Raw genomic sequence first — 22,283 nt, forward strand, 5'->3', positions numbered from 1 at the left:
CCTGATCTGAGAGACTCATTGGGCTTGTGCTAGTCCCCCGCATGGAAGCCCCCCGACTGGGCCCAGAGACCCTTTCAGGGTCTGTTATCTCTGGGGTGCTTTCGCCCTGAATAACCAGGCGGGGCCACGGGCAAGCCGGCTGGGCCCGCGTGGCCCCGGCTGCGGAAATCCGCCCACCCCAGCAGTCTCGGAAGGAAGCCACAGAGGGGCGCAGCGCCCCCGGGACCTGCATCACCCCATTATTCACACATCCAGCCCCCGCCCCGGTTAACCGAGCCCCTTAAAAAAACACGCCAGCAGGGAGCGGTGCGGGCTTTAAAATTTTTTTTTTCTTTTTTTTTTTACGGTTTCATTTTTGTAAGATTTTTTTTTCTATCCCTGTGCTTTAAAGATCTGCAGCCGGGCTGCTAAAATAAACAAATACAATATATAGAATTTCCTTTGCCGTATTGCACACGTCGTATCTTTCGGGGAGGGGGGGAGGGCGCCGTATAGAAAATACTTTCCTTTATATACAGATATGTTCACAGGGGTGGCGTGGGCGGGGGGAGAGCGGTTGCCTGGCATATAAATGGGGGGGGACCCCTCTGCAAACTTCATGGGGATTTTCATTTTGCTGAGGGATGGGGCGGGGGGGAGATGGTTGCACAGCCTGGAAAATTTGTGGATGCCGGCTGAATCTGGGGGCGTGTTTTTTGCTGAGGGGGGAAATCAGTTGCATGGCACAGAATTTAGGGGTCCCCCCGGTATTGGGGGGGATTTTGAACTGAGGGAGAGGGTAATGGCATGGAAATTTGAGGTTCCCCTACAAATTTCAGGGGGACATTTCAGCAAGGAGGCGTGGTATGGCACAGAAAACTGTGTGTGTGGGGGGGACATTTTCCAGGAGACCATGCTCTGGGGCCAAACGGGGACAAAGCTGTTTTGCATGGCAGGTTTTAAAGGGAGTCTGAACCCTGCTTTTTTTGCACTTGCATCTGTCCAAACCACCCCCCACCCCCTTTTCAAGGGGTGGACAAGCAGCGTTTGGGGCCCATTAAAGAAGGGAGCAGAAAACTGGGATCTGACCCCCCCCCCCACATACACACGGCACATTTTGGGGGGGGGCTGAAGCAGCGCCTTGGTTCTGAGATCCAGGCCCCCCCACACACACACACTTGGGGGGGCAGCAGATCTGCAATGCCCTTTGTCTTACCTGAACCCCATAATCCTGGGGGCACCCCCAGCTGGGTTTGCGATAGACAGGAGTTTGGCAAAGCCAGGAACCCCCATTCATTCCCTATGTGTCCAGGGGGGACATTGGGGAGCACCCCCCGACTTTGGTCATCTAATTATTGGGTGCCTGCTCCCCCAAATCTCCAATGGAAGAAGCTCTTAGGAGGAAGAATTGGGAGGCACCCCCATTCCCCGCCATCCACGTTTTGGCCCAGATACTGCAAGGGGGGAAGGGGGGCAGGGACTACAAAGTCCCGCCCCCTTTTAACACCAAGATTCCGAGGGGGTGGAGCCAAGGCAGGAATGCAGGTCAGTACAGCAGATGGGCCCCCCCTCCTTTGGACCCAAGTAGCGCACACTGGAGATGCCCCAATGGGGCTGTTTATTCAGGGGTCACCCTGAATCCCCCTGCTGGGTTCCTCTGGGGGCTGACCCTATAGTAGCCCTCCCCGGAACCCCCCATTTGTCCCCAAGGGCACCCCAATACTGGCATAGCCCCCCCTTCCCGCTGCCCCCCACCCTCCCGTGTGCCAGCCCCCCCACTTACTGGCACCTGGGGGGGCATGGCACAGTGCGCCCATGGGGCAGGCAGGTGAGAGATCCTTGGCAGCTCCTTGGCATCCATGGGGGGGGCACCGTGGGGCAGAATCAAAGCTGCCGGTTGGCAAGGGAGTTAATGTTCTGGGATTTGTTTAGCTGGGGTGGGGGGGAATTGAAGGGACCTTAAAAAGTGGGGGTGGGGGTCTTGCAGTACCCCCATCTCCGCTAACATCCCCACGATCAAATGGGGGGGGGCATCATTTTGGCTTCTAACTGGAGATTACTGGGGTTAGGACTAGGGGAGGGGGGCAGGCAGGAATCTGCCCCCCCTCCCCGCCCCCAGCTACTGACAACGAGCATCACTTAACGAGTAGCAGGAATTGTAAAGAGCCACAAATAATAAATATTTTTCCCAGGGCTGGAGGCTGGATTTTGTTGTTGGGTTTTTTGGGGGTGGGGGTGTGTGTGTTGGTCTGATTATCAGGGGCTCAGACACCCCTCCACCAGTGGAAAGATTTTTGGGGGAGATCAGCGAGGCCCCTGTTTTGAGGGGGAGGCCTAAGGGGTGTGGTCCTGCTGTGGGGGGGAAGGGGCTTATTCTGGTCCATAGACTCTCCCCTCGCATGGCACCTTGGCGGGGGAGCTGGTCTGGAGTGTGGGGGGGCTCCCTGACGGTTGGAAGGGGCTGGCCCGGAAAGCGGGGCGACTCCCTGCCCTGGGGGCATCACTTGGAGAGTTTGCTGATGACCCGGATCAAAGCCGCGTTCTCGTCTTTCAGGCGCTGGTTATCGGCCTTCAGGTCCGAGAGAGCCTGGGGGAGAGGAAGGGGGGTTAGCATCTGATCAGCCCCCCAGGCCCATCTGCTCCTTTCCCTTCCCCCAGATCAGCCCCGGTATCCCGTCTTCTCCTTTCCCTTCCCCTGGATAAGCCCCCCAGGCCCATCTGCCCCGGTATCCCGTCTTCTCCTTTCCCTTCCCCTGGATAAGCCTCCCAGGCCCATCTGCCCCGGTATCCCGTCTGCTCCTTTCCCTTCCCCCAGATCAGCCCCCCAGGCCCGTCTGCCCCGGTGTCCCGCCTCCCCCCCCTCGCCGCACACCAGGACCCATCCAGTCAGGTGCTGAGCCGATTACCTTCAGCTCCTCCTCCAGCTCCGCTGCCTTCCGCTCCAAGGCCCGGCGCTCCTGGGGGGCCGGAGAGAGGGGGTGAGTGCATGGAGGTAACAGCCTCAGCTGCGGCTGAGGCAGGGCACCTCACCCCCCGAGGCTCGGAGGGTGGACTCCTCACCGGGAGCAGAGTGAAGACCTGAGCTGGGGTGGGGGTGGGGATGGGGGGCAGCATCCTGGGGGCACGGTGCCTCCCACAGCAGGGCAGGTACTTACAAATCTCTCCAGCTCCAGCCGTGCTGGCCGCTCGGCAAAGCGCTCCTGTCTCTGCCAACGAGACCAAGCACAGGGTGTGAGACGGCGCCCTCTGGAGGGAAACGCCGCATGCCCAATTGCCCCACCCCCGCCCCAGCCAGTCCCCTGCCCCAGGGCCAGATCCAGGTGCCTGCTATACCGAGGATCCACCTTAAATTCCTCTCCCCCCCCCCCCCCCCCCCCAATAACTGGCCAAACGGCTGGTGACTCAGAGCAAAAGCAGCTGGCTGGAGAGGGACCAGCCCAGCCCAGCGCCCTGGGTCAATATTTGCTCAGCTTCTCCGGGCAGCGGGTGTAACTGCAGGGGGCTGCCAGCAGGGGGAGCTGTGTGGGGGCCATGAGACATTGGACACTGATGCCCAGCTCCCCACCCCATCTCTCCATGGCAACCCAGCGCCCCCTAGCGCCACCCTGGGGCCAGCCCTGCCTGCCGGGGGGGTGGGTGGGGGGAGTGCCCCCTAGTGCTGCCCCGGGGCCAGCCCTGCCTGCCGGGGGAGGGGGGGGGAGAGCGCCCCCTAGCGCCGCCCCGGAGCCAGCCCTGCCTGCCAGGCCCAGAGGAGGGGGGGGAGAGCGCCCTCTAGCGCCGCCCCGGAGCCAGCCCTGCCTGCCAGGCCCAGAGGAGGGGGGGGGAGAGCGCCCCCCGCTGAGCTCACCAGGGTTTTCCATCCAGGTCTCTCCTCCCAGCCTGACTTTGCCCCCCCCCCCCCCCCGGACCGGGGGCAGTCTGTCTGGGTGGAAAGAGACGCCCCCACGTTGCCTGGAACTTCCTCGTCCCCCACAATGCCCTGGGACACAAGGCTGCCGCCCTCCTGTCGCTAGCTATCCCAGAATCCTTTGCAGTGCCAGGCTGCGAGGTCACCCCTTGCAGTGGGCCCTTCCCTCCCCAGCAGGCGGTGGGGCAGAGGGGCTGGGAGCTCCCCCCCCGGTGCCCACAGTGTTACCCCAGCCCTGGCGCCCCGCCCCTCTCACCTGGGTCACCCGCTCCAGCTCCAGCTTGATCTGCGTCAACTTCAGCTGCGACTCCTGCAGCTGCTCCTGCAGCTTCTCGTTTTCCACCTGGAGATTTTCATAGAGCTGGGAGGGGTGGGGGGGAAGAGCACAGAGCTGAGCACAGAACCCAGGAGTCCTGGCTCCCAGCCCTCCCCCCTGCTCTAACCACTAGACCCCCCCTCTACTCCCCCCCCAGATAAAGAGAGAACCCAGGAGTCCTGGCTCCCTCCCCGGCCCCGCTCTAACCACCAGACCCCACTCCCCTCTCAGAGCCAGGGACAGAACCCAGGAGTCCTGGCTCTCTGCCCCTGCCTTAACCACTAGACCCCACACCCCTCCCAGAGCAGGGGAGAGAACCCAGGAGTCCTGCCCCCCGCCCCCATCCCACTCTAACCACTAGCCATCCCAGCACTTGGGTGAAGGCGTGGTTTGGAGGGGCAGAAGCCCCAGCACGAGGGGGTGGGGTTCAGGGTGCTGGGAGGTTCGGCCCCTGCCCCACCTTTTTGTATTCACGCTCGTCCCCGGCGCTGCCCATGCTGCTGAGCCTGGCGCAGCCGTACGCATCCGTCCGGTGGGGCAGGAGGCTGTTCAAGTGGTCGGACGTGCTGGTGAGACAGACAGACAGACACCACCCTGTTATTGCGGGAATCCCCACCTCTGCGCCCTCCCAGGTCCTCGCCTGGCACCGCGATGCAGCCATGGGGTGGGATGTTTGAAACACACCTGTTCTATAGCGCCTCCTGCTGAGCTCTCTGCCCCGCTCCCTGCAGCCCAGCGCCCCCTAGGACATGGGGGGGGAGAGCGCCCCCTGCTGAGCCCCTGCCGCTCAGCAGCCCCTCGTGCCGCCCTGGGGCATTGGGGCCAGCCCTGCCTGCCAGGGGAGAGTGTGCCCCCCCCGTGCCGCAGAGGTCTCCCTTCCAGGGCTGAACCCCCTCACCCCCAATTAGTATCTCTCAGGACCCCGTGGCAATGCTGGGGCCCGCTGGTACCTGGATCCCCCAGAGCCCCTGGCCGGAAGGTATCTGGATCCCGGGGTGCTGTCGTTCAGCTGCTCCGGCTCCTCCGGCTCGTCGCCCTAGAGAGAGACCGGGGGGGGGAGGGGGGCGGGTTTAACAGACGCACCCCGGGAAGCAATGCCCCCGCCCCTCCGGATCCTGCTGGACCAGCTATGAGCCCCCCATAACCACCTACATGTAATCCCAGCCCCCCTCCTCCCCCCACAATTCCCCCCCCCAGAGAGTCCCAGCCCCAACATCCTTCCCCTCACTCCACTGCCCCCCCCGTGGAATTCCAGCCCCCCTCCTCGCTCTGTTATTACCCCCTAGTGAGGCCATACCCGGATCTCCCCACCCCCACCAGTAAAGTGGCCCAGCTGCCCTGCCCGCCCGGAGCCTGGCCCCCTCCGCTCACCTCTGCGTTCTGCAGCATGCCCGTGGAGCGTCGTTCCCGCCGGCCTTTCCGGCGGTCCCGCACGGCCAGCCGGTTCCGCAGCTCGGCCTCCGCCTCGGAGCTCAGCCCCGGCCCCTCGGGCTCCGGCGCTGCGGCAAAGATGGGGCGGGTGAGGGGCAGGGACCGGCGCCCCCCCCCGACCCCCGCGGCACCCGCCTCAGCCTCTTTGCCGGTTTGTTAATTTCACCCGGCAACAGGCGACCCGGGAGCGGAACAAGCCACAAGGGGTTAATTCAGCTGCTGCATGGGATGTCTAGCCAGAGCCGGGATGGAACCCAGGAGTCCTGGCTCCCAGCACCCCCCGCTCTAACCACTAGACCCCACTCCCCTCCCAAAGCCAGGGAGGGAACCCAGGAGTCCTGGCTCCGAGCCCCGCGAGCACACAAGGGGTAGAACATGTTGCTGCGCTGCCCTCTGCTGGCCACCTCCTGGGACTGCAGGCAGGTGCTGGCTGGAGGATCTATGAGGGGCAGTAGCATGAATCTGCCCCCACATTTCCCGGAGGCTGGGCTGGACCCCAGAGGACAGAACCCTCCCCTCCCCCCGGCCCCACCCACAGAGCAGGCTGCCTGGCTACTGAGGCAGGATCCCAAGGGGACGAGACGGGGTGTGGGGGTGTCAGCACCAGAGGCTGGGGGGCCCAGCAGGGGGTCAGCCTCACCTCTCCGTGCCTGAGAGTTCACCACGATGGGACTGACAGGGTACACCGAGGAGCCCTCAGGGTTGGCTGCGCGGCATTGCCTGACCGAGTCCTACGGAGGGGGGATAATGACCCATGGACGTGGGGTGTCTGCTGGACAAGGCCCAGGGGCGGGGAGGGGGCGCGAGTTCGGTGGGGGTGGGGAAGACAGACTGACAACCCCCCTCCTGGGTAACAGACTCAGAAAGCTGGGATCCCCCCAGATCAGACCCACAGGCCCGTATACCCCAGTATCCCGCCTCCTCTGGACCAGACCCACAGGCCCATCTACCCCGGTATCCCGCCTCCCCCAGACCAGACCCATCTACCCCGGTATCCCGCCTCCCCGGGACGAGACCCCCGGGCCCTACTACCCCACCCTCTCCCTGCCCCCTGCCCCCCTGTCAATGAGACCCCCGGGCCCATGAACTCACTGAAGCCCTTCACACAAACCCAGCTCCACTACCCGACTGCAGCGCCTGGAGGCAGGGAGTCCTGCAGGTTAACAACCCAGCTGCTGCTTGGCCCCTGCCCTCACCGTGGTATCCAGCGGCTGCTCCCCTTCTCGGCCCTGCTTCTCGTCCTCCCCGATTCGCTGCTCGGTGGCCCTGGCGTCCCCGGATCGGCCAATGGTCTTCTCGGCCTCCTTCAAGTCTGTGAGGGTGACACCCTGGGAGGGGAGCAGGTGGGTCAAGGAGGGGCGTGACCAGGCCTGGCACCCCTGGGGGGAGCAGCATCGCTGGCCAGGGCGGCAGTAACCCCCGCAGGAAGGGAAATGAGCTACAGCACCCCCAGGAGGTGGAGTACAGTCACTGCACCCACAACACACGGGGGAAGGGACTGGCCCAAAGTCAGCCACAGAGCTGGGAAAAGAACCCAAGAGTCCAGGCTCCCAGCCCCCGTGCGGCTCCAACCCACTTGATCCCCCCTCCCCTCCCAGAGCCGGGGAGAGAACCCAGGAGTCCTGGCTCCCAGCCCCCGTGCTCTAACTACTTGGTGGAAGTACCTGGGTGGATCGCCGGGACTGCCTCATGAGACGTGACCGGGCTTTGCGCTGTGATTCTGACTCCTCATCCCTCACGGGGGTCTGATATGATCTGGTTGGGGGGGGGGGGGGAAGGGGGCAGTTAGTGAGACCGGCAGGACCAGGGTCCCCTCGCCCAACGTTGGGACACAGCCCCCCTTTGGGGTTGGGCGTGGGAGCTGGGTATACAGGGACCCAGAGCCCAGATGTGGCCCCTCTGGGCCGGGGCAGCAATTTCACAGCAACAGCAGTTGTCGAGCCTGGTCTCTCCCAACCACCCTCGTGGCCCCCCAGCACTAGTCGCGCTCACAGCCAAGGTAGGACCCAGGAGTCCTGGCTCAGTGGGGTGTTACAGGAGAGGTTTACCCCTGCAGACACCATGCTAGTACCCCCTGAAGGTAGAGCTCCATCACCCCCACGCCCCTCTGGCTGCCCCCTACCTTCGGCGGTCGCGGGGGTCTGTGCTGGAAGTGGGGAGCTGGTTGGGGGCAGGACCCACATCGATTTTCATCTGCAGGCCATCTTCCAAGCTCCTACAGTGAGGTCACAAGAAGAGGGAGTGTTGGACAGAGTATGCTGACACACCGCAACTCTGGTAAACCCCACTCCCCTCCCGGAGCCAGGGCGAGAACCCAGGAGTCCTGGCTCCCAGCCCCCCTGCTCTAACCATTAGACCCCACTCCCCTCCCAGAGATGGGGGGAGAACCCAGGAGTCCTGGCTCCCCGCCCCCAACCACTAGACCCCCCCTCCCCTCCCAGAGCCGGGGCTGCGAACCCAGGAGTCCTGCTTTCCAGGGCCCCCTGCTCTAACCACTAGACCCCACTCCCCTCCCAAAGCCGGGGCTGAGAACCCAGGAGTCCTGCTTTCCAGGGCCCCCTGCTCTAACCACTAGACCCCACTCCCCTCTCCGAGCCGGGGCTGCGAACCCAGGAGTCCTGCTTTCCAGGGCCCCCTGCTCTAACCACTGGACCCCACTCCCCTCCCAAAGCCGGGGCTGAGAACCCAGGAGTCCTGCTTTCCAGGGCCCCCTGCTCTAACCACTGGACCCCACTCCCCTCTCCGAGCCGGGACACCACCCAGGTGACTCACGCTCTGCTTGGCTCTGCGTCAGGCAGGGTGAAGATGCGCCGGGTGGGCGTTGGCGGGACCCGGGCCAGGCGCGGCGGCTCCTTGCTCTGGCAGGGAAGCAGAAAAAGGGCCCGTGAATGTCTCGCCTAAAGCAGGGCACTCAGGGCTACCCCGGCCTTCAGCCAGGAGGGGGCGCTGCCCAGAGAACAGCTCGATACCCTCTGGGAGGCAGGGTGTCAGTCCTTGCTGCAGCAAATGGAGTGGAGGGGGAAGGGAAAAGAATGGGGTCTAGTGGGGGGGGCGGGGCGGGCTGGGAACCAGGACTCCTGGGTTCCATCCCAGCTGTGGGGGTCTAGCAGTTAAAGCACAGAGAGTCATGAATCAGGAAAATTAAGGAGCAAGAAACAGACCAGGGCGGGGGGCAGAGTTAAGGGGAAAATGCAGGCCTGGAGAACAGACCTCGGGATTGAGGGATCCCTGCCTGATGCTCCAGGATGGGGATCCCAGCCCCCAAGACACCCTATGGTGCCCCCCACCGTCCCCAGGGGAGAAGGGCAGCTCCAACTAAGCACCTAACAGCGGAAGGCGTCCCAGAATGCACCAGGACACCGCTGACATGGGCAAATAAGCAGGTGGGCGGGAGAGGAATAAGGCCACTCCCCCTATGGGCGGAGCCTCCTACCAGGTCACCCGATGAACTCCCTTCCTCCCGACTGGCTAGCTCTGAGGCTACGCTCTTATTGGCTAACCCCGGGCCAATCAAAGTCCTGTTCCACTTCTGTAGGATTTCCCAGATGTCCTGTGGCTGAGGCAGGAGGGAAAGCAGGAGACAGTTAGTGGGAGAGATGGACAGACAGACAGGCACGAGAAGTCTCAAAGACCCACTTTGCATTGTGGGAAAACACCTGCCCTCCCAGAATCCTCTCTGCTGTGGCATTTACCGCAGCGAGAAAGGGAGGGGTCTGTGTTTCAGTGCCCCCTTGGCTAGAGTGTCGGGGTCGGGTGCCCCGCATGGCTACAGGGTTCCCCCCTACCCCTCACCTTCTCCTCTGTGTCCAGCCTGGGGCTGGACGCCGAGCGCTTGATCCTGCCCTCCTTGGGGGGCCCTTCGTCCAGCCGGGCATCCTGCAGCACCCCGAAGCTGCCCGTCTTCCGCAGCCCCGCCCTCCAGGCAGGCGCCGACGAATCCTCTGTTGTGGTGGGGCGGCCTCCAGAGAACTGGGGATGGGTGGGAACGGGGGACGAGAAAAATGGGGAGGGGAATTGGGGGGGGGAGAAGGGGGTGGAGTCAGGATGGGTGGAGGGAGCTGAACCTGGGGTCAGGGGGTCGCGGAAGGGGATCGAAAGGCAGCGGACGTGCTACGCCGGTGGGCGCGGTCTGCTTCATGACACCCCCCAATCCCACACAACCCCCATGCACCCCCTATCCTCTCTACCCCCCACTGACAGACACCCCATTCTCCCCCCACCCACTGATCCCCCCACTTGACCCCTCCTCACCCCACTCCCCCCCAAATCCCCATTGAAACCGACATGCACCACCCCACACTCCCCCTCACATTCGCCACCTCCATCCCACGAAGCTGGGGTGGGCTGGGGGGTGTCATTAATTAACCCTCCCCCCCGACTCTCAATTTCCCCCCACAACGCACTGGCCTTCGATCGCCTTGCGTGCAAGGCTACAGGTAAGAAGCAGGGTGGGGGCGCTCGGGGGCGGGTGGAGATACCTTCCCCCCCCTCTGTCCCCTCATCACATAGGGGGAGGAAGGCAGGTATCCCTCCCCAATCTGCCCCCCGCCCCCGCCATTATATGGGGACAGAACTTAAAAGAGGGATCTCTAGTCAATATCAGAACGCAAGGGGATTGGGCTAGAAATTAACCGGAGTGGGAAAGGGGGGGCAGCATCCCCCCAGAAGGGGGGCACCTGCCCGCCATGCACACCTGGGGGTGGGGGGAAGATGCCCACCTGCCTCATGGGTTTCCCCTTGCTGCGTGCCCCATTCCCCATCCCCAAGCCAACCAGGCCCTCGGCCCTGGGGACAGATTGAAGCCGGCGCCCCCTAGTGGGTAAAAAGTGATCCATTATCGTGTCTCCAGAGCTATTCTCTTTCCAGCCAAGGGAACGTCCATCCTCTCAGCAAGTGTCCCCCCGGAAGGGGCCCTGCCCACCTAGTGTATCTCAGACACCGCTGCCTGTGTAAGGTGGTTTCGAATGGCTGGCGGGACCCCTGCTATGACACCCGCAAACCCTCCCCGTACGCAGGGCCATGGGAACAGGATCGGAGCCCGAATCAGAAAAGCAAACTCAATATCCCGCCGCGCGGTGGGAACCGTCTGGGTCCGATCAAGGGTCTCAAACAAGCGTTAAACCCAGAGGGAGGCTCCCACAGAAGGGGTGACGCGATCGCACGCCGTCGGGGACGAGAGACCAGGCTAGATGCGGGGTTGGGGGAGGAAGGGGTATTTGAACCCCGGTCTCTCACAAAGCAAGGACAGCAGAACGCCAAGCCAGGTATCCCTGCAGAACTAGGACTTCTGGCTTTTAGACGGTGCACTGCGGGCCCCCCTGGCTCAAACAGATACCAAGATACTGGCTGAAAACCAAGCGGCAACTGGCCGGGCAGAGCCAGCAGTAATCGGAATGACGGGATTTTGATGTCAGACACGTCATTAGAAGCCAGGGCACATGGGCCCCGAGCCAGGGAGCCTCTCTGCCCCATGGCACCTAGCAACCAGGCAAACCAAAGGTACTGCGGGGCATGGGGGGCTTTCCCAGGCCATCAAAGTTCTGGAGCGTCGCTGAGATCAAACGGGAGCAGGTCAGAGTTAAAAACAACACAGTGGAGGGTATGGTGCGCTGGAGCGGGGCGTGGAGACGGAGAGGGAGAAAAGGATCCGAGAGGCAGGTCTGGCCTCCACGCAGCTCCAGTGACTCATCTTCTCTCCTCCCCCAGAGCTGGGAATGGAACCCAGTAGTCCTGACTCCCCCATCCCCCTCCACTCTAACCAATAGACTCCGCGCTCCTCCCTCAGCGGGGGAAGAGAATCCAGGAGTCCTGGCTCCCAGCCCCCCCCCCCGGTCTAACCACTAGCCCCCACTCCCCCTAGAGCTAGGGAGAGAACCAAGGAGAACTGGTGCCCAGTCCACCCAGCTCTGACTCACTAGATCCCACTCCAACCAGTCAATCCCTGCTTCTCTAGAAGACACCAGAATGGAGGAGGCTGCTGGGAGATGCCTAGAACCAGAGACACCCCCCGCCCCCCCCCCACCTCTGCCAAGGCCCCTTGATCCCCCACCCTCTGTGTCCCCCAGCCTGGGGCCCTGTGATCCTATGAACATCAAGTAGAGTCAGCCAGCTGAGCCTGGCCAACTCGTGACACCGCTGGAGGGCCAGAGCCCCCCCGGCCCCCTCCGCGCTGCAGGTCTCGGGAAAGGGAGAAGAGGCTCTCGTGCTGGGGGGAGGGCGGGGGGGAGTGTCGGGTCACTCACTGTGGCTTTTTCGCCCCCCTGCGGGACCAGGACGATGCCCGTTTTGCGTAGGCTTTGGCGCCAAAGTGCCGGCCCCAGGGTGTCCAGGGCGGGCAGGGTGGGAGGGGGGCAGGCCAGCGGGGACTGATGGCGTATAAAGGAGAAGGTGAGGGGGCCATGGAGTGGGCAGGATCCAAGCAGTAGAAAGACAAATATGGGGTGCGGGCAGGGGAGAAATACAGGGCAGAGATAGGAGAGAGTCTAGATGTGGCCAGATTGGAGGGGTGGGACCAGAACAGTGAGGGGGTGGGGCTGGGGCCCCTAGATCGTGGTGACAAGGGGCTGGAGGGAAAGATCCTGCCCCATTGCCGGCTGGTCAGTTTCAGTGCCCCCCTCAATGGTAAGAGGTGAGGAAGGAGGGTGGATTGTAGGGTTTGGGCCCCACCCCCTTGGGTGTAATTAGCGAATCACAGAACGAGCAGGACAGGAGTAGAGAATCAGCATACAAGGGCAGGGGAACGTCAGTGTCAAGGGGGCATGCTAGGACCAAGATCCAGTTCACATGGGGCAGGGTCTATCCACATGGGGGGGCATTAGACTGGGGAGAGAACCCAGGCATCCTGGCTCCCAGCCCTCCCTGCTCTAACTACTAGACCCCACTCCCCATACAGAGCAGGGGGATAGAACCCAGGAGTCCTGGCTCCCAGCCCCCGGCCCCCCATTCAAAACCCACTAGACCAGAGTATTATGACTAAGCTGAGAACTTGGCTGTACTGGGCGGGGGGAGGGACCTTTCCATGGAGGGGAAGCTGCCCCCCCCCCCAAGGGCCCTCTAGCCACACCCCCACAAGGGAACTCAGCCACCAGAGGGAGTCAGCACCCCTCAGGCCCCTTGCAATCCAGCCCCGGGGGGGGGTGAGGGGGTGTGTGTGATGGAGGCGACTCACCTTAGGCCCTGCAGGCACGGCCGAAACGGGGGGCAGGGTGACCCCGTTCAAGCCGCTGCTCTCCTGTGGGAGGGGCTTCGTGGTCTCTGTGGGGAGAACGGAGGAGCTGGGGTGACACGGGGACCTGGCATCGCCCCCCCCCCCATTCAGCCCCATGCAGCCCGGCACCTCTCCCCACAATGTACCCCATGGGCCCAGCATCCCCCTCCCGGCTCAGCCCCAGGCCCCGCCCCAGCTCACTAGCCCCGCCTACCGGTGGGTTTCTCCGGCTCCTCCCCCTCGGAGGCGGAGCTGTTCTCCTCATCCGGGACGATGGGGCCCAGAGTCTTGCGCTCCTTGGACTGGTCCTGCACCGAGATCTTCTCCCGGCTGCTCATGCGGCACACGGAGCTCCTGGGGGGGGAACGGGGGCGGGAGGGGGGTCAGCAGGGGCGGGGCCCGTTAGGCACCCTGCCAGCAACTGAGCAAGGGGCCGTACCCCACCCACCTGACTGGGCGGCAGCAGGGAGCTCAAAGTGAGCCCCCAGACTCCTGTGGTGCCGGTGACCCCACTCCCGACCCACAGCCCCCTGCCAGCCCAGCCCCCCTCAGCCCTGCCGGTGCCCCTCACTCCCGACCCGCAGCCCCCTGCCAGCCCAGCCCTGCCCCCCTCAGCCCTGCCGGTGCCCCTCACTCCTGACCCGCAGCCTCCTGCACTCACCGCCTGTGCTTGGCGCTGTACACTGGCTGCTGCTCAGCGCTGGTATCGATCACCGCCTGCTTCAGGTGAGCTTCCTTCTTGCTGCGCAGCTGGGGAGGGAAGGGAGGGAGGGTCGCTGTATTCCTGGGACCCCCCGCCCCCCGAAATCCCCACCAGGCGGGGAGGATGCTGGGAGATCCAGTGGGGTTAGGGCCAGGTGTCACTGGACAGCTGGGGGAGAGCAGCAGTGGGGCGGCGACAGCCCCTCATTATGGCTGCCCCCTTACCTGGCTGAGTGGGGGTCTTGACCCCCTCTCAGGCCCCTGGAGCAGTATCCCTGCCCGGGGTTAACCCTTTCCTGCCTTGCTGCCGAGTGGACAGGCAGGGCCAACCAGTGCTGCCCCGATCTGAGGGGGGAGGGGCGCAGGAGTAGTGGGGGGGAGAACAGGGCTAGGGGTGGGGGAAACCCCTCACTCACATCCTCCTGCTTCTTCTGCAGCTCCTCCAGCAGGCCGAGTGTGTCCTCGTCGGCCAGGTCACATGGGCGCTGGCCCTGGCGGGGAGCAAGGGGGCAGTGGTTGAGAGGGGCCCCAGGCCTCCAACTGTCGTCCCCCCGCCCCCAAACTTCCCTTACCCTCCTGGCCTCCACCCTGCCCCTAGCCTCCACCCCAGCAGCAGCTGCTCACTTCCAGGCCTTCCCCACCCCCCCACTTCCCTTCTCATCACCCCTGAGGCGCCAGGGCTGCTGTGATCCAGTAGATCCTGTCCCTTCCCTGCTGCCCCACCCCCTCACCACATTGTTGAGGGTGTCCATGTCGCACAGATGCTCCACCAGCAGGCGACAGGCTTCTTCCACCCCCCAGTGGGCCGCCGCGTGCAGGGGGGTCCAGCCGTCCTTGTCCCGCACGTTGGGGTCATAGCCAGCCTGCAGGAGCAGCCTACGCAGTGGGGGAGAGAGAAATCAGGACGCCTGGGTTCTCTCCCTGGCACGGGGAGGGGAGCAGAGTCCAGTGGTTACAGCAGGGGGGCTGGGAGCCAGGACTCCTCCTTTCTAACCCCACCAATCTTGGGCAAGCCACTTCCCCTCCGTGCCTCGGTTTCCCCAGCTGTAAACATGGCCCACACCTGTCACGAAGGACCAGAGCATGGGGTAAGGGGGCTGGGATATGAATGGCTGCTCCCAACCCACAGCTGCGTCCCCAGGATACCTCACACACTGCTTGGGGGAGGGGGGCTGGGTGGCTATTAACTGGCCTTGGGAGTCAAGTTGGGGGCGGATCCAAACATGCTGACTCCGCTCCCCCAGAGGGACTGGGAGCCCCTCTGACCTGCCAAGCTGGTCGGACTGGGAGGGGCAGCACACACCCTTGGGGGCTGGGCGGGAGGGACTCGGCAGCCAACGCAGCTCCCATGAGCTTCGGGTGGGGGGGGGCAGCTCCCCCAGTCCAGCCCAGTGGGGGCGGGAGCTGGCAGGAACTGGGGGCGGGAGCTGCAAGGAGAGCAGGGAGCACAACGAACTCCACCAGCCCGTTCATCAGTGACGCCCAAGGGCGAGAAGGAAACTTGCAGCATGCACCCACAGCACTGCCTGAAACGAACCAGAGGGGAATGGCTGGGACAAGGGGCCTTTCCCCTCTAGGGGGCGCCGGCTCCCACCTGGCCCCAAGGCGGGGACTGGCTGGCTCAGGGGGGCGGGGAATGGGGCACGGGACCTTTCCCTTCTCGGGGGCGTTGGCTCCCATCCAGCCCCAGGACAGGGATTTGCTGACTCGGGGGGCGGGGAATGGGGCCTGGGGCCTTTCCCCTCTAGTGGGCGCCGGCTCCCACCCGGCCCCAGGGCAGAGACAGGCTGGCTCAGGGGGGTGGGGAATGGGGCACGGGACCTGGCCCCACTAGGGGGTGCTGGCTCCCATCCGGCCCCAGGGCAGGGACTTGCTGAGGGGGCAGCGAAGGGGGCCTGGGGCCTTTCCCCTCTAGGGGGCGCCAGCTCCCATCCGGCCCCTCTCACCTCATGACCTCGATGTAGCCCTTGGCGGCAGCCACGTGCAGGGCGCTGGCTCCAGTCTTGGGGTGCCGCGTGTCGTCGATGCGGCCGGCGTTCAGCCACTGACGCGTGTCCTGCAGCATCAGCTCCTCCTCCTCCCGCTTGGCGGCCGCCACGTCCACCCCTGCGGGGACAGGCCGGGCATGAGGGTGGGGCCTGGCGCCCCGGGGCCCCGCCCCCCTCCTGCGGCCCCGCCCCTCCCCACACCTCGCTTGGCGATCTCCTCCCGCAGCAGGGCCTCCATGCCGTCGTCCTCGGCGATATCCAGGGGAATCTCCCCGTCGCTATTCACCGCCGCCACCTGAGCGCCGTGGGCCAGCAGGTACCTGGGGACAGGCGAGAGCATCGGACCGGTGGAGCCCCCTAGGGCCACGGGGCAGCCCCACCCCTCCCCTGACCCGACCCCTTTGCGGTAACAAGGCTGCAGGTGGACCCGGCACTGAGCCCCTGGCCTTGAGTGGGCTGCAGGTCGCCAGCTTCCGCCCCCCGAGAGCTTCCCTAGTTGGAGCGGGGGCCCATCAGAAGGCGCCTGTCCCACCTGTGGGAAAGAGCAAGAAATTGATGGGGGGGGGGCATGAGGATGGGCACAGGGGAGCAATGAGCGGGGCAGCAGGGAGGGGGTGCTCACAGCAGTGGGGGTAGGTTGTTCAGGGTGGGGTGGGGATGGGAGCTGGGGGAAGATCAGAGCAGGTGGGGAGTTTGGAACTGGGCGGGGGGAGTTTGGAGCAGAAGGGGGGAGCTTAGGTCTCTACGACCCACAGGGGGCGGGGGAGAGATTATGTGGCACGTGACCAGGGATTAGCACCATGTGACAGGGATTACGGGGCGTAGGGGGGATTGGGGTCAATGTGTGGCCGGGATCCCAGCGACTGACCTATGGGACTAGCAGCGTGGGCAGGCAGGAGAGGAGAGACCCATCGGCCCACAGGGCGCGTCTGTTCCTTATGCCCAGAGTCCCCCCACCCTGCTGCAGCCCGTCCCACCCCCCGCCGGGGGGGCACCCATATGGGACTCACCCTGCACTTGCCCAGCCAGTGTGGGGTCCCTCCTGCACCCCACCATCAGACACATGCACCCACGGAGCCCGGTTCTCCCCCCGACCCCGCACAGATCCAACCTCTGAGCACGTCCAGCCCAGTGTGAATTCAGGGGGTTGTGACTGGGGGCCTGTGGGTCTGACGGGGGAGCAGGCAGGACACCAAGGTAGATGGGCCCATGGGGCTGATCCGGGGAGAGGGTGGAGCCAGGATAGCAGGGTAGATGGGCCCGTGGGGCTGATCCAGGGGCAGGGAGGAGGCAGGATACTGGGGTAGATGGGCCCATGGGGCTGACTGCACCTGGCCATGCCCCACACACCCTGCCCACTCACTGGGCGATCTCCTTGTAGCCGCAGGAGGCAGCAACATGCAGGGGCGTCCAGCCCTCATTGTCCGCCTGGTTCACGTTGGCTCCGTTCTCCACCAGGAACTGCACCACCTCCAGGTTCTCATCGATGCAGGCCTGGGGGAGGGGGCGGGGGGAGGCAGGGGTCAGAGACTGAGCAGATCCAGCCCCCCTGCTCTACCCACTAGACCCCACTCCCCACACAGAGCAGTAGATAGAACCCAGGAGTCCTGGCACGCAGCCCTTGCCATTCCACGTTCCCTCACGCATCCATCTGTTTGGCCCTAGGCCAAAGCAGCCCTGGGACTGGACTGAGACAGGACAGGTTAACCGGGCCCTGCAGTCCCTGGGACGTGGAGGGAGGGACGGGACGTGGGATCCGGAATCAGCCCTGGCTCCCAAAGCGTGGCCAGAAATAGCCGGGGGGGGGGGGGGGGCGGTTCGCCTGGCAGAGGCGCTGCCCTCACCAGCCCTGAGCGCCGGGCGCTTGAGCGAGGCGGGAGCGAGGGACACCTGCAATGCTGGAGGGGGCCGGGGGAGCTCAGGTCCAGAACAAGAGGAGTGGGGCCCCCCTGCCGGTGCCCCTCACTCCTGACCTGCAGCTCCCTGCTACCCAGCCCTGGGCTCCCCCAAAGCCCCGCTGGTGCCCCTCAATCCCAACCCATGGCCTCCTGCTGTCCCAGCCCTGGGCTCCCCCCGACAGCTCCGCCGGTGCCCTCACTCCCGCCCCAGGGCCGTGAAGACAGAGAACTCCCAACTTCATCGCCGGTGGGCTCTGTGCAGTGCCTGGGGACCACCCACCAGCTTGGCACGCAGCCAAGGAGCGGGGGAATTCAGGGGGACCCGGGTGAAGCCAGGCAGCAGATGCGGGGGAGAGGGGGACTCCCAGCGGAGGGACCAAGCAGCAAGAACCCTCAGTTCTATGGGGCTGAAATCGCAGGTGGTGCTTTGGCCGGGCACCAGCAGCTTTCACCGTCCTGTGAGGCTGGGGAAGGGGCACAGACCGCCCAGCGCAGGGGGATTCCCCCAAAACCCCTTCGCCAGGGAGCTGAACCCTGAGCAGCCTCCGGGGATCTGGAGCCAATTTCAATTCACCTGCAGCCCTTTCATTAGCAAACCGAGTCCCGGAAGAAGTTGCCTCAATGGAAGATTGGGGTGGGGGGCGGGGAAGCATGTGGACCCCTCAGCTCCATGGGTCCCACCCAGAATGCCCTGGGGTGGAAGGATATGGGGCACCCCAGATTCATGACTGTAGGAGATGGGTACCCCACTCCGATGGGAAGATGGTAACAGGTTGCTGGGGCAAATGGGACCCAACGCTGCCCCAGGCATGGGCACCGGGAGACCCCAAAATTCACTCTCACATGGGCACGTGCCCCAGAATTCACACTCATTGGGGTGTGTAACCTCATGGGGGGGCAGGCTGGGCTGCACTGTTGAATTCACACCTCTGCCTCTCCCACCTAACAGCCCCCTCCTGTGCTCCCCCGCAGCTCTGGCCCCCTGCCCCCACTCACTGACACTCCCCCCCTCCCCCCAGTTCTCTTCCCTGGCTTCACCCCTATTGCAGGGTTCGGGGTGGGACTCGGCAAAGCGCTGTGCAGGGAGATCTGCAATGGGGGTTGAGCTGAGGGGGGCTCCCCCTGAGTGGGGACAGGCCCCGCACCCCATTCAGTCCCCCGGGCCAGCCACCCCCTGAGGCAGAAGCTGTCAGCCGCCAGCCCTGCTGGGAGGAGCTGGGGGCGGAGGGAGGCCGGGGTCCAGGGAAGGAAGCCAAGGCCGTCAGGGGAATGAAGTCATGGAAAGTCGGGGCGGGGGACAGACAGAGGGGGAGCTGGGAGCTTCCCTGATGAGAAACCCAGAAAAGGACTGGAACCGACTGGAGCCTAAAATAACCTCCCAGACAGGCCCTGGCATAGGGATGGGCTGGATCCTGGGGGACTGAGGGGGGGCAGAGCTAGGGCACAGGTGAATGGAGACAGCCCCACCCCCTGTACACTTCTACAGGCCCTGCCAATGGGTCACTCCTCTACAGCCTCCCCAGGATCACAGCTGTGCGGGGCAGCCAATGGCTGGGCTAGCAGGGGGCTGCGGGTGCAGGGGTGAGGAGCAGGGCGGGGGGTGGGAGCCCAGGGCTGGGGCGGGGGGCACCGGCAGGGCTGTTCAGCTGGAGCTCACCGTGGCTGGTGGTGGCGCGTGGTGCTCTGACGGGGCGGCCAGCAAACCCCGGAGCTGCTGGCCCGTACCAAGCTCTGTTGCCCGGGCGCAGGTTGTGGGCCACAACAGGGCACCAGGCTGAGGCCTCCCCAACTCATTGCACAAGTGAGATGGGAACAACCCGGGCCGGATGGGGGCTCTGTCGCTGCGCATCTCCCCGCAGGCCAGAATCGGGGCCTCCCTTTGTGCTAGGTTCTGCACAGACCCCTCCGCCTCGGCCAGGATTGGGGGTGTCCCCACACGCAGGGCACTGCACAGACCCCACTGGGGCTGGGAGCTCGCTGTCGGGCTGGCCACTGCCCTGAAAAGCCTGTAGGTTGGGATGGGGGGGAGCCCAGGGCCGGGCTAGCAGGGGGCTGCGGGTCGGGAGCGAGGGGCTCGGGCAGGGCTGGGGGGAGCCCAGGGCCGGGCTAGCAGGGGGCTGCGGGTCGGGAGTGAGGGGCACGGGCCGGGCTGGGGGGAGCCCAGGGCCGGGCTAGCAGGGGGCTGCGGGTCGGGAGCGAGGGGCTCGGGCAGGGCTCCTCACTCCAGTCCACCCCTCCCCCAGGAGCCCCACAGAGGATGGTGGATCGGAGACTGGTGGGTCACTTCCCCTGCATTCAAAGTAAGGGGGCTGGGTGCCAGGACTCCTGGGTTCTCTCCCGGCTCTGGGAAGACAGCCAAGTCTAATTCCAGAGAGTCCCTGCACTGCAAAGTGCTACTGGGGGCTGAGGCTGTTTTCCGCACTGGGCCCCCTCCCCCCGCCTGGAATAGAACCCAGGCGTCCTGCTCCTTTTCCTGCCCCCACCCCCTGCCGGGCCCCAAGGAGCAGGTGCCGCCCTGCGGCCGACAGCTGGAGACAGCCCCTGCCCCCAACACCTCTCTGGGGACAGAGCGACCCCCAGCTCCCCTCACTGCTCTGCCGCTGTCCCCAGCCACCCCCTGCAGCCTCCCCCCACAGCCCCCCTCCTGTGCTGATCCACCCCCGCAACTGCCCCCTCGCCCTGACTACCCCCTGCACCTGCCCAGGGACTGCCCCTCCCCCAGCTTCCCTCAGCACTGCCCCCGCCTCCACCCTGCAGATCCCCCCCCCCCCCCGTGGGCCTGTACCCGCCCCCCATGTCCCCTTCCCCAGCTTTTCTCACAGCCCCACTAACCTGCCCCCAGCTCCCCTCCCCCCTCAGACCTGCGCCCCCACCCCACTGACCTGCCCCCAGCTCCCCTTCCCCCTCAGACCTGCCCCCCACCCCACTGACCTGCCCCCAGCTCCCCTTCCCCCTCAGACCTGCGCCCCCACCCCACTGACCTGCCCCCAGCTCCCCTTCCCCCTCAGACCTGCGCCCCCACCCCACTGACCTGCCCCCAGCTCCCCTTCCCCCTCAGACCTGCGCCCCCACCCCACTGACCTGCCCCCAGCTCCCCTTCCCCCTCAGACCTGCCCCCACCCCACTGACCTGCCCCCAGCTCCCCTTCCCCCTCAGACCTGCGCCCCCACCCCACTGACCTGCCCCCAGCTCCCCTTCCCCCTCAGACCTGCGCCCCCACCCCACTGACCTGCCCCCAGCTCCCCTTCCCCCTCAGACCTGCCCCCCACCCCACTGACCTGTCCCCAGCTCCCCTCCCCCCTCAGACCTGCCCCCCACCCCACTGACCTGCCCCCAGCTCCCCTCCCCCCTCAGACCTGCGCCCCCACCCCACTGACCTGCCCCCAGCTCCCCTTCCCCCTCAGACCTGCCCCCCACCCCACTGACCTGCCCCCAGCTCCCCTTCCCCCTCAGACCTGCCCCCCACCCCACTGACCTGCCCCCAGCTCCCCTTCCCCCTCAGACCTGCCCCCCACCCCACTGACCTGCCCCCAGCTCCCCTTCCCCCTCAGACCTGCCCCCCACCCCACTGACCTGCCCCCAGCTCCCCTTCCCCCTCAGACCTGCCCCCCACCCCACTGACCTGCCCCCAGCTCCCCTTCCCCCTCAGACCTGCGCCCCCACCCCACTGACCTGCCCCCAGCTCCCCTTCCCCCTCAGACCTGCCCCCCACCCCACTGACCTGCCCCCAGCTCCCCTTCCCCCTCAGACCTGCCCCCCACCCCACTGACCTGCCCCCAGCTCCCCTTCCCCCTCAGACCTGCCCCCCACCCCACTGACCTGCCCCCAGCTCCCCTTCCCCCTCAGACCTGCGCCCCCACCCCACTGACCTGCCCCCAGCTCCCCTTCCCCCTCAGACCTGCGCCCCCACCCCACTGACCTGCCCCCAGCTCCCCTTCCCCCTCAGACCTGCCCCCCACCCCACTGACCTGCCCCCTGACCCGCCCCGCCCCCACCTGGTGCAGGGCGCTGATCCCGTCCGCGTTGGTGCCGTTGACCAGGCCGGGCACGGGCCGCTCCCCGCCGGGCCCCCCCCGCAGCATGGCCCGGGCCTCGCCCAGCTCCCCCCCCGCGCAGGCGGCCAGGAACTCGGCGGCGCGCTCGAAGCGCACGGCCCGGGCGCGGGGCGGCCGCGGGGGGCAGGGCGGGGCCGGCGCCGCCTCCCACTGCCGGAGCTGCTCGCGCCGCCGCTCGCGGGCCGCCGCCGCCGCGCCCCCGTCCGCCGCCATCTTCCCGGCGCGGCCCCGCCGGCTTCCGTACCCCGCCCCCTCCCGCCTTCCGCTCGGGCCGGGACCCGCCCCCTCCTGCCGGCTTCCGTACCCCGCCCCCTCCCGCCTTCCGCTCGGCCCGGGACCCGCCCCCTCCTGCCGGCTTCCGTACCCCGCCCCCTCCCGCCTTCCGCTCGGCCCGGGACCCGCCCCTTCCTGCCGGCTTCCGTACCCCGCCCCCTCCCGCCTTCCGCTCGGGTCGGGTCCCGCCCCTTCCTGCCGGCTTCCGTACCCCGCCCCCTCCCGCCTTCCGCTCGGCCCGGGACCCGCCCCCTCGCAGCCTCCCGTCCAGTCCTGGCCCCGCCCCCTCCTGCCGGCGTCCGTCCAGTCCTGGCCCCGCCCCCTCGCCGGTTTCCGTAGGGGCTCATGGGAAATGGAGTCTGGGGAATCTCCCCCCCCCCCGCAGCGGTCCCCCCGGGGGGGGCCTGGCCCCGCCCCTGTTCTCGGACCCCTCCCCTCGGGGCGCCCTTTGTGGGCGGGGCGTGGGAGAGTCCCGCCCCCACTCACAGCCTCGGGGTGTCTGCGCACGTGGGTTGCCGCGGGGGGGT

The 22,283-nt window shown here is 65.9% G+C and overlaps 1 protein-coding gene across 2 annotated transcripts; it reads right to left on the bottom strand.

Moving 5' to 3' along the window:
* Positions 1-310: 310 nt before the first annotated feature.
* On the bottom strand, positions 311-21,726 carry PPP1R12C (protein phosphatase 1 regulatory subunit 12C). Of its 2 annotated transcripts, XM_048832452.2 has the most exons (23): positions 21,424-21,726; positions 16,894-17,024; positions 15,732-15,850; positions 15,489-15,648; positions 14,274-14,418; positions 13,959-14,033; positions 13,502-13,590; positions 13,055-13,194; positions 12,802-12,887; positions 9,426-9,602; positions 9,067-9,189; positions 8,406-8,491; positions 7,756-7,848; positions 7,298-7,388; positions 6,830-6,961; positions 6,274-6,364; positions 5,574-5,701; positions 5,153-5,238; positions 4,663-4,768; positions 4,143-4,247; positions 3,135-3,185; positions 2,886-2,936; positions 311-2,566 (listed from the first exon to the last, which is right to left on the bottom strand). In XM_048832452.2, the coding sequence occupies exons 1-23, from the start codon at positions 21,694-21,696 to the stop codon at positions 2,480-2,482; spliced, it is 2,625 nt and encodes an 874-aa protein (XP_048688409.2). In that variant the 5' UTR covers positions 21,697-21,726; the 3' UTR covers positions 311-2,479. The 2 variants fall into 2 exon arrangements, with proteins under 2 accessions (XP_048688409.2, XP_074978497.1); XM_075122396.1 differs by lacking the exon at positions 9,067-9,189.
* Between the last annotated feature and the right edge of the window lie 557 nt (positions 21,727-22,283).

The sequence above is a fragment of the Caretta caretta genome, chromosome 23 (assembly GCF_965140235.1).
Source record: "Caretta caretta isolate rCarCar2 chromosome 23, rCarCar1.hap1, whole genome shotgun sequence".
NCBI lineage: Eukaryota > Metazoa > Chordata > Testudines > Cheloniidae > Caretta > Caretta caretta.

What these genes read in the sequence shown, in the direction of transcription:
- PPP1R12C (XM_048832452.2), bottom strand. Translation starts at nt 21,696, where the DNA reads ATGGCGGCGGACGGGGGCGCGGCGGCGGCGGCCCGCGAGCGGCGGCGC. An exon ending in GGAGTTCATCGGGTGACCTG is followed by an intron (nt 8,492 to 9,066) that starts GTAGGAGGCTCC and finishes CTTCCCTGCCAG; the next exon opens with AGCAAGGAGCCGCCGCGCCT. An exon ending in AGTCCCGGCGATCCACCCAG is followed by an intron (nt 6,962 to 7,297) that starts GTACTTCCACCA and finishes CTCCCCTCCCAG; the next exon opens with GGTGTCACCCTCACAGACTT.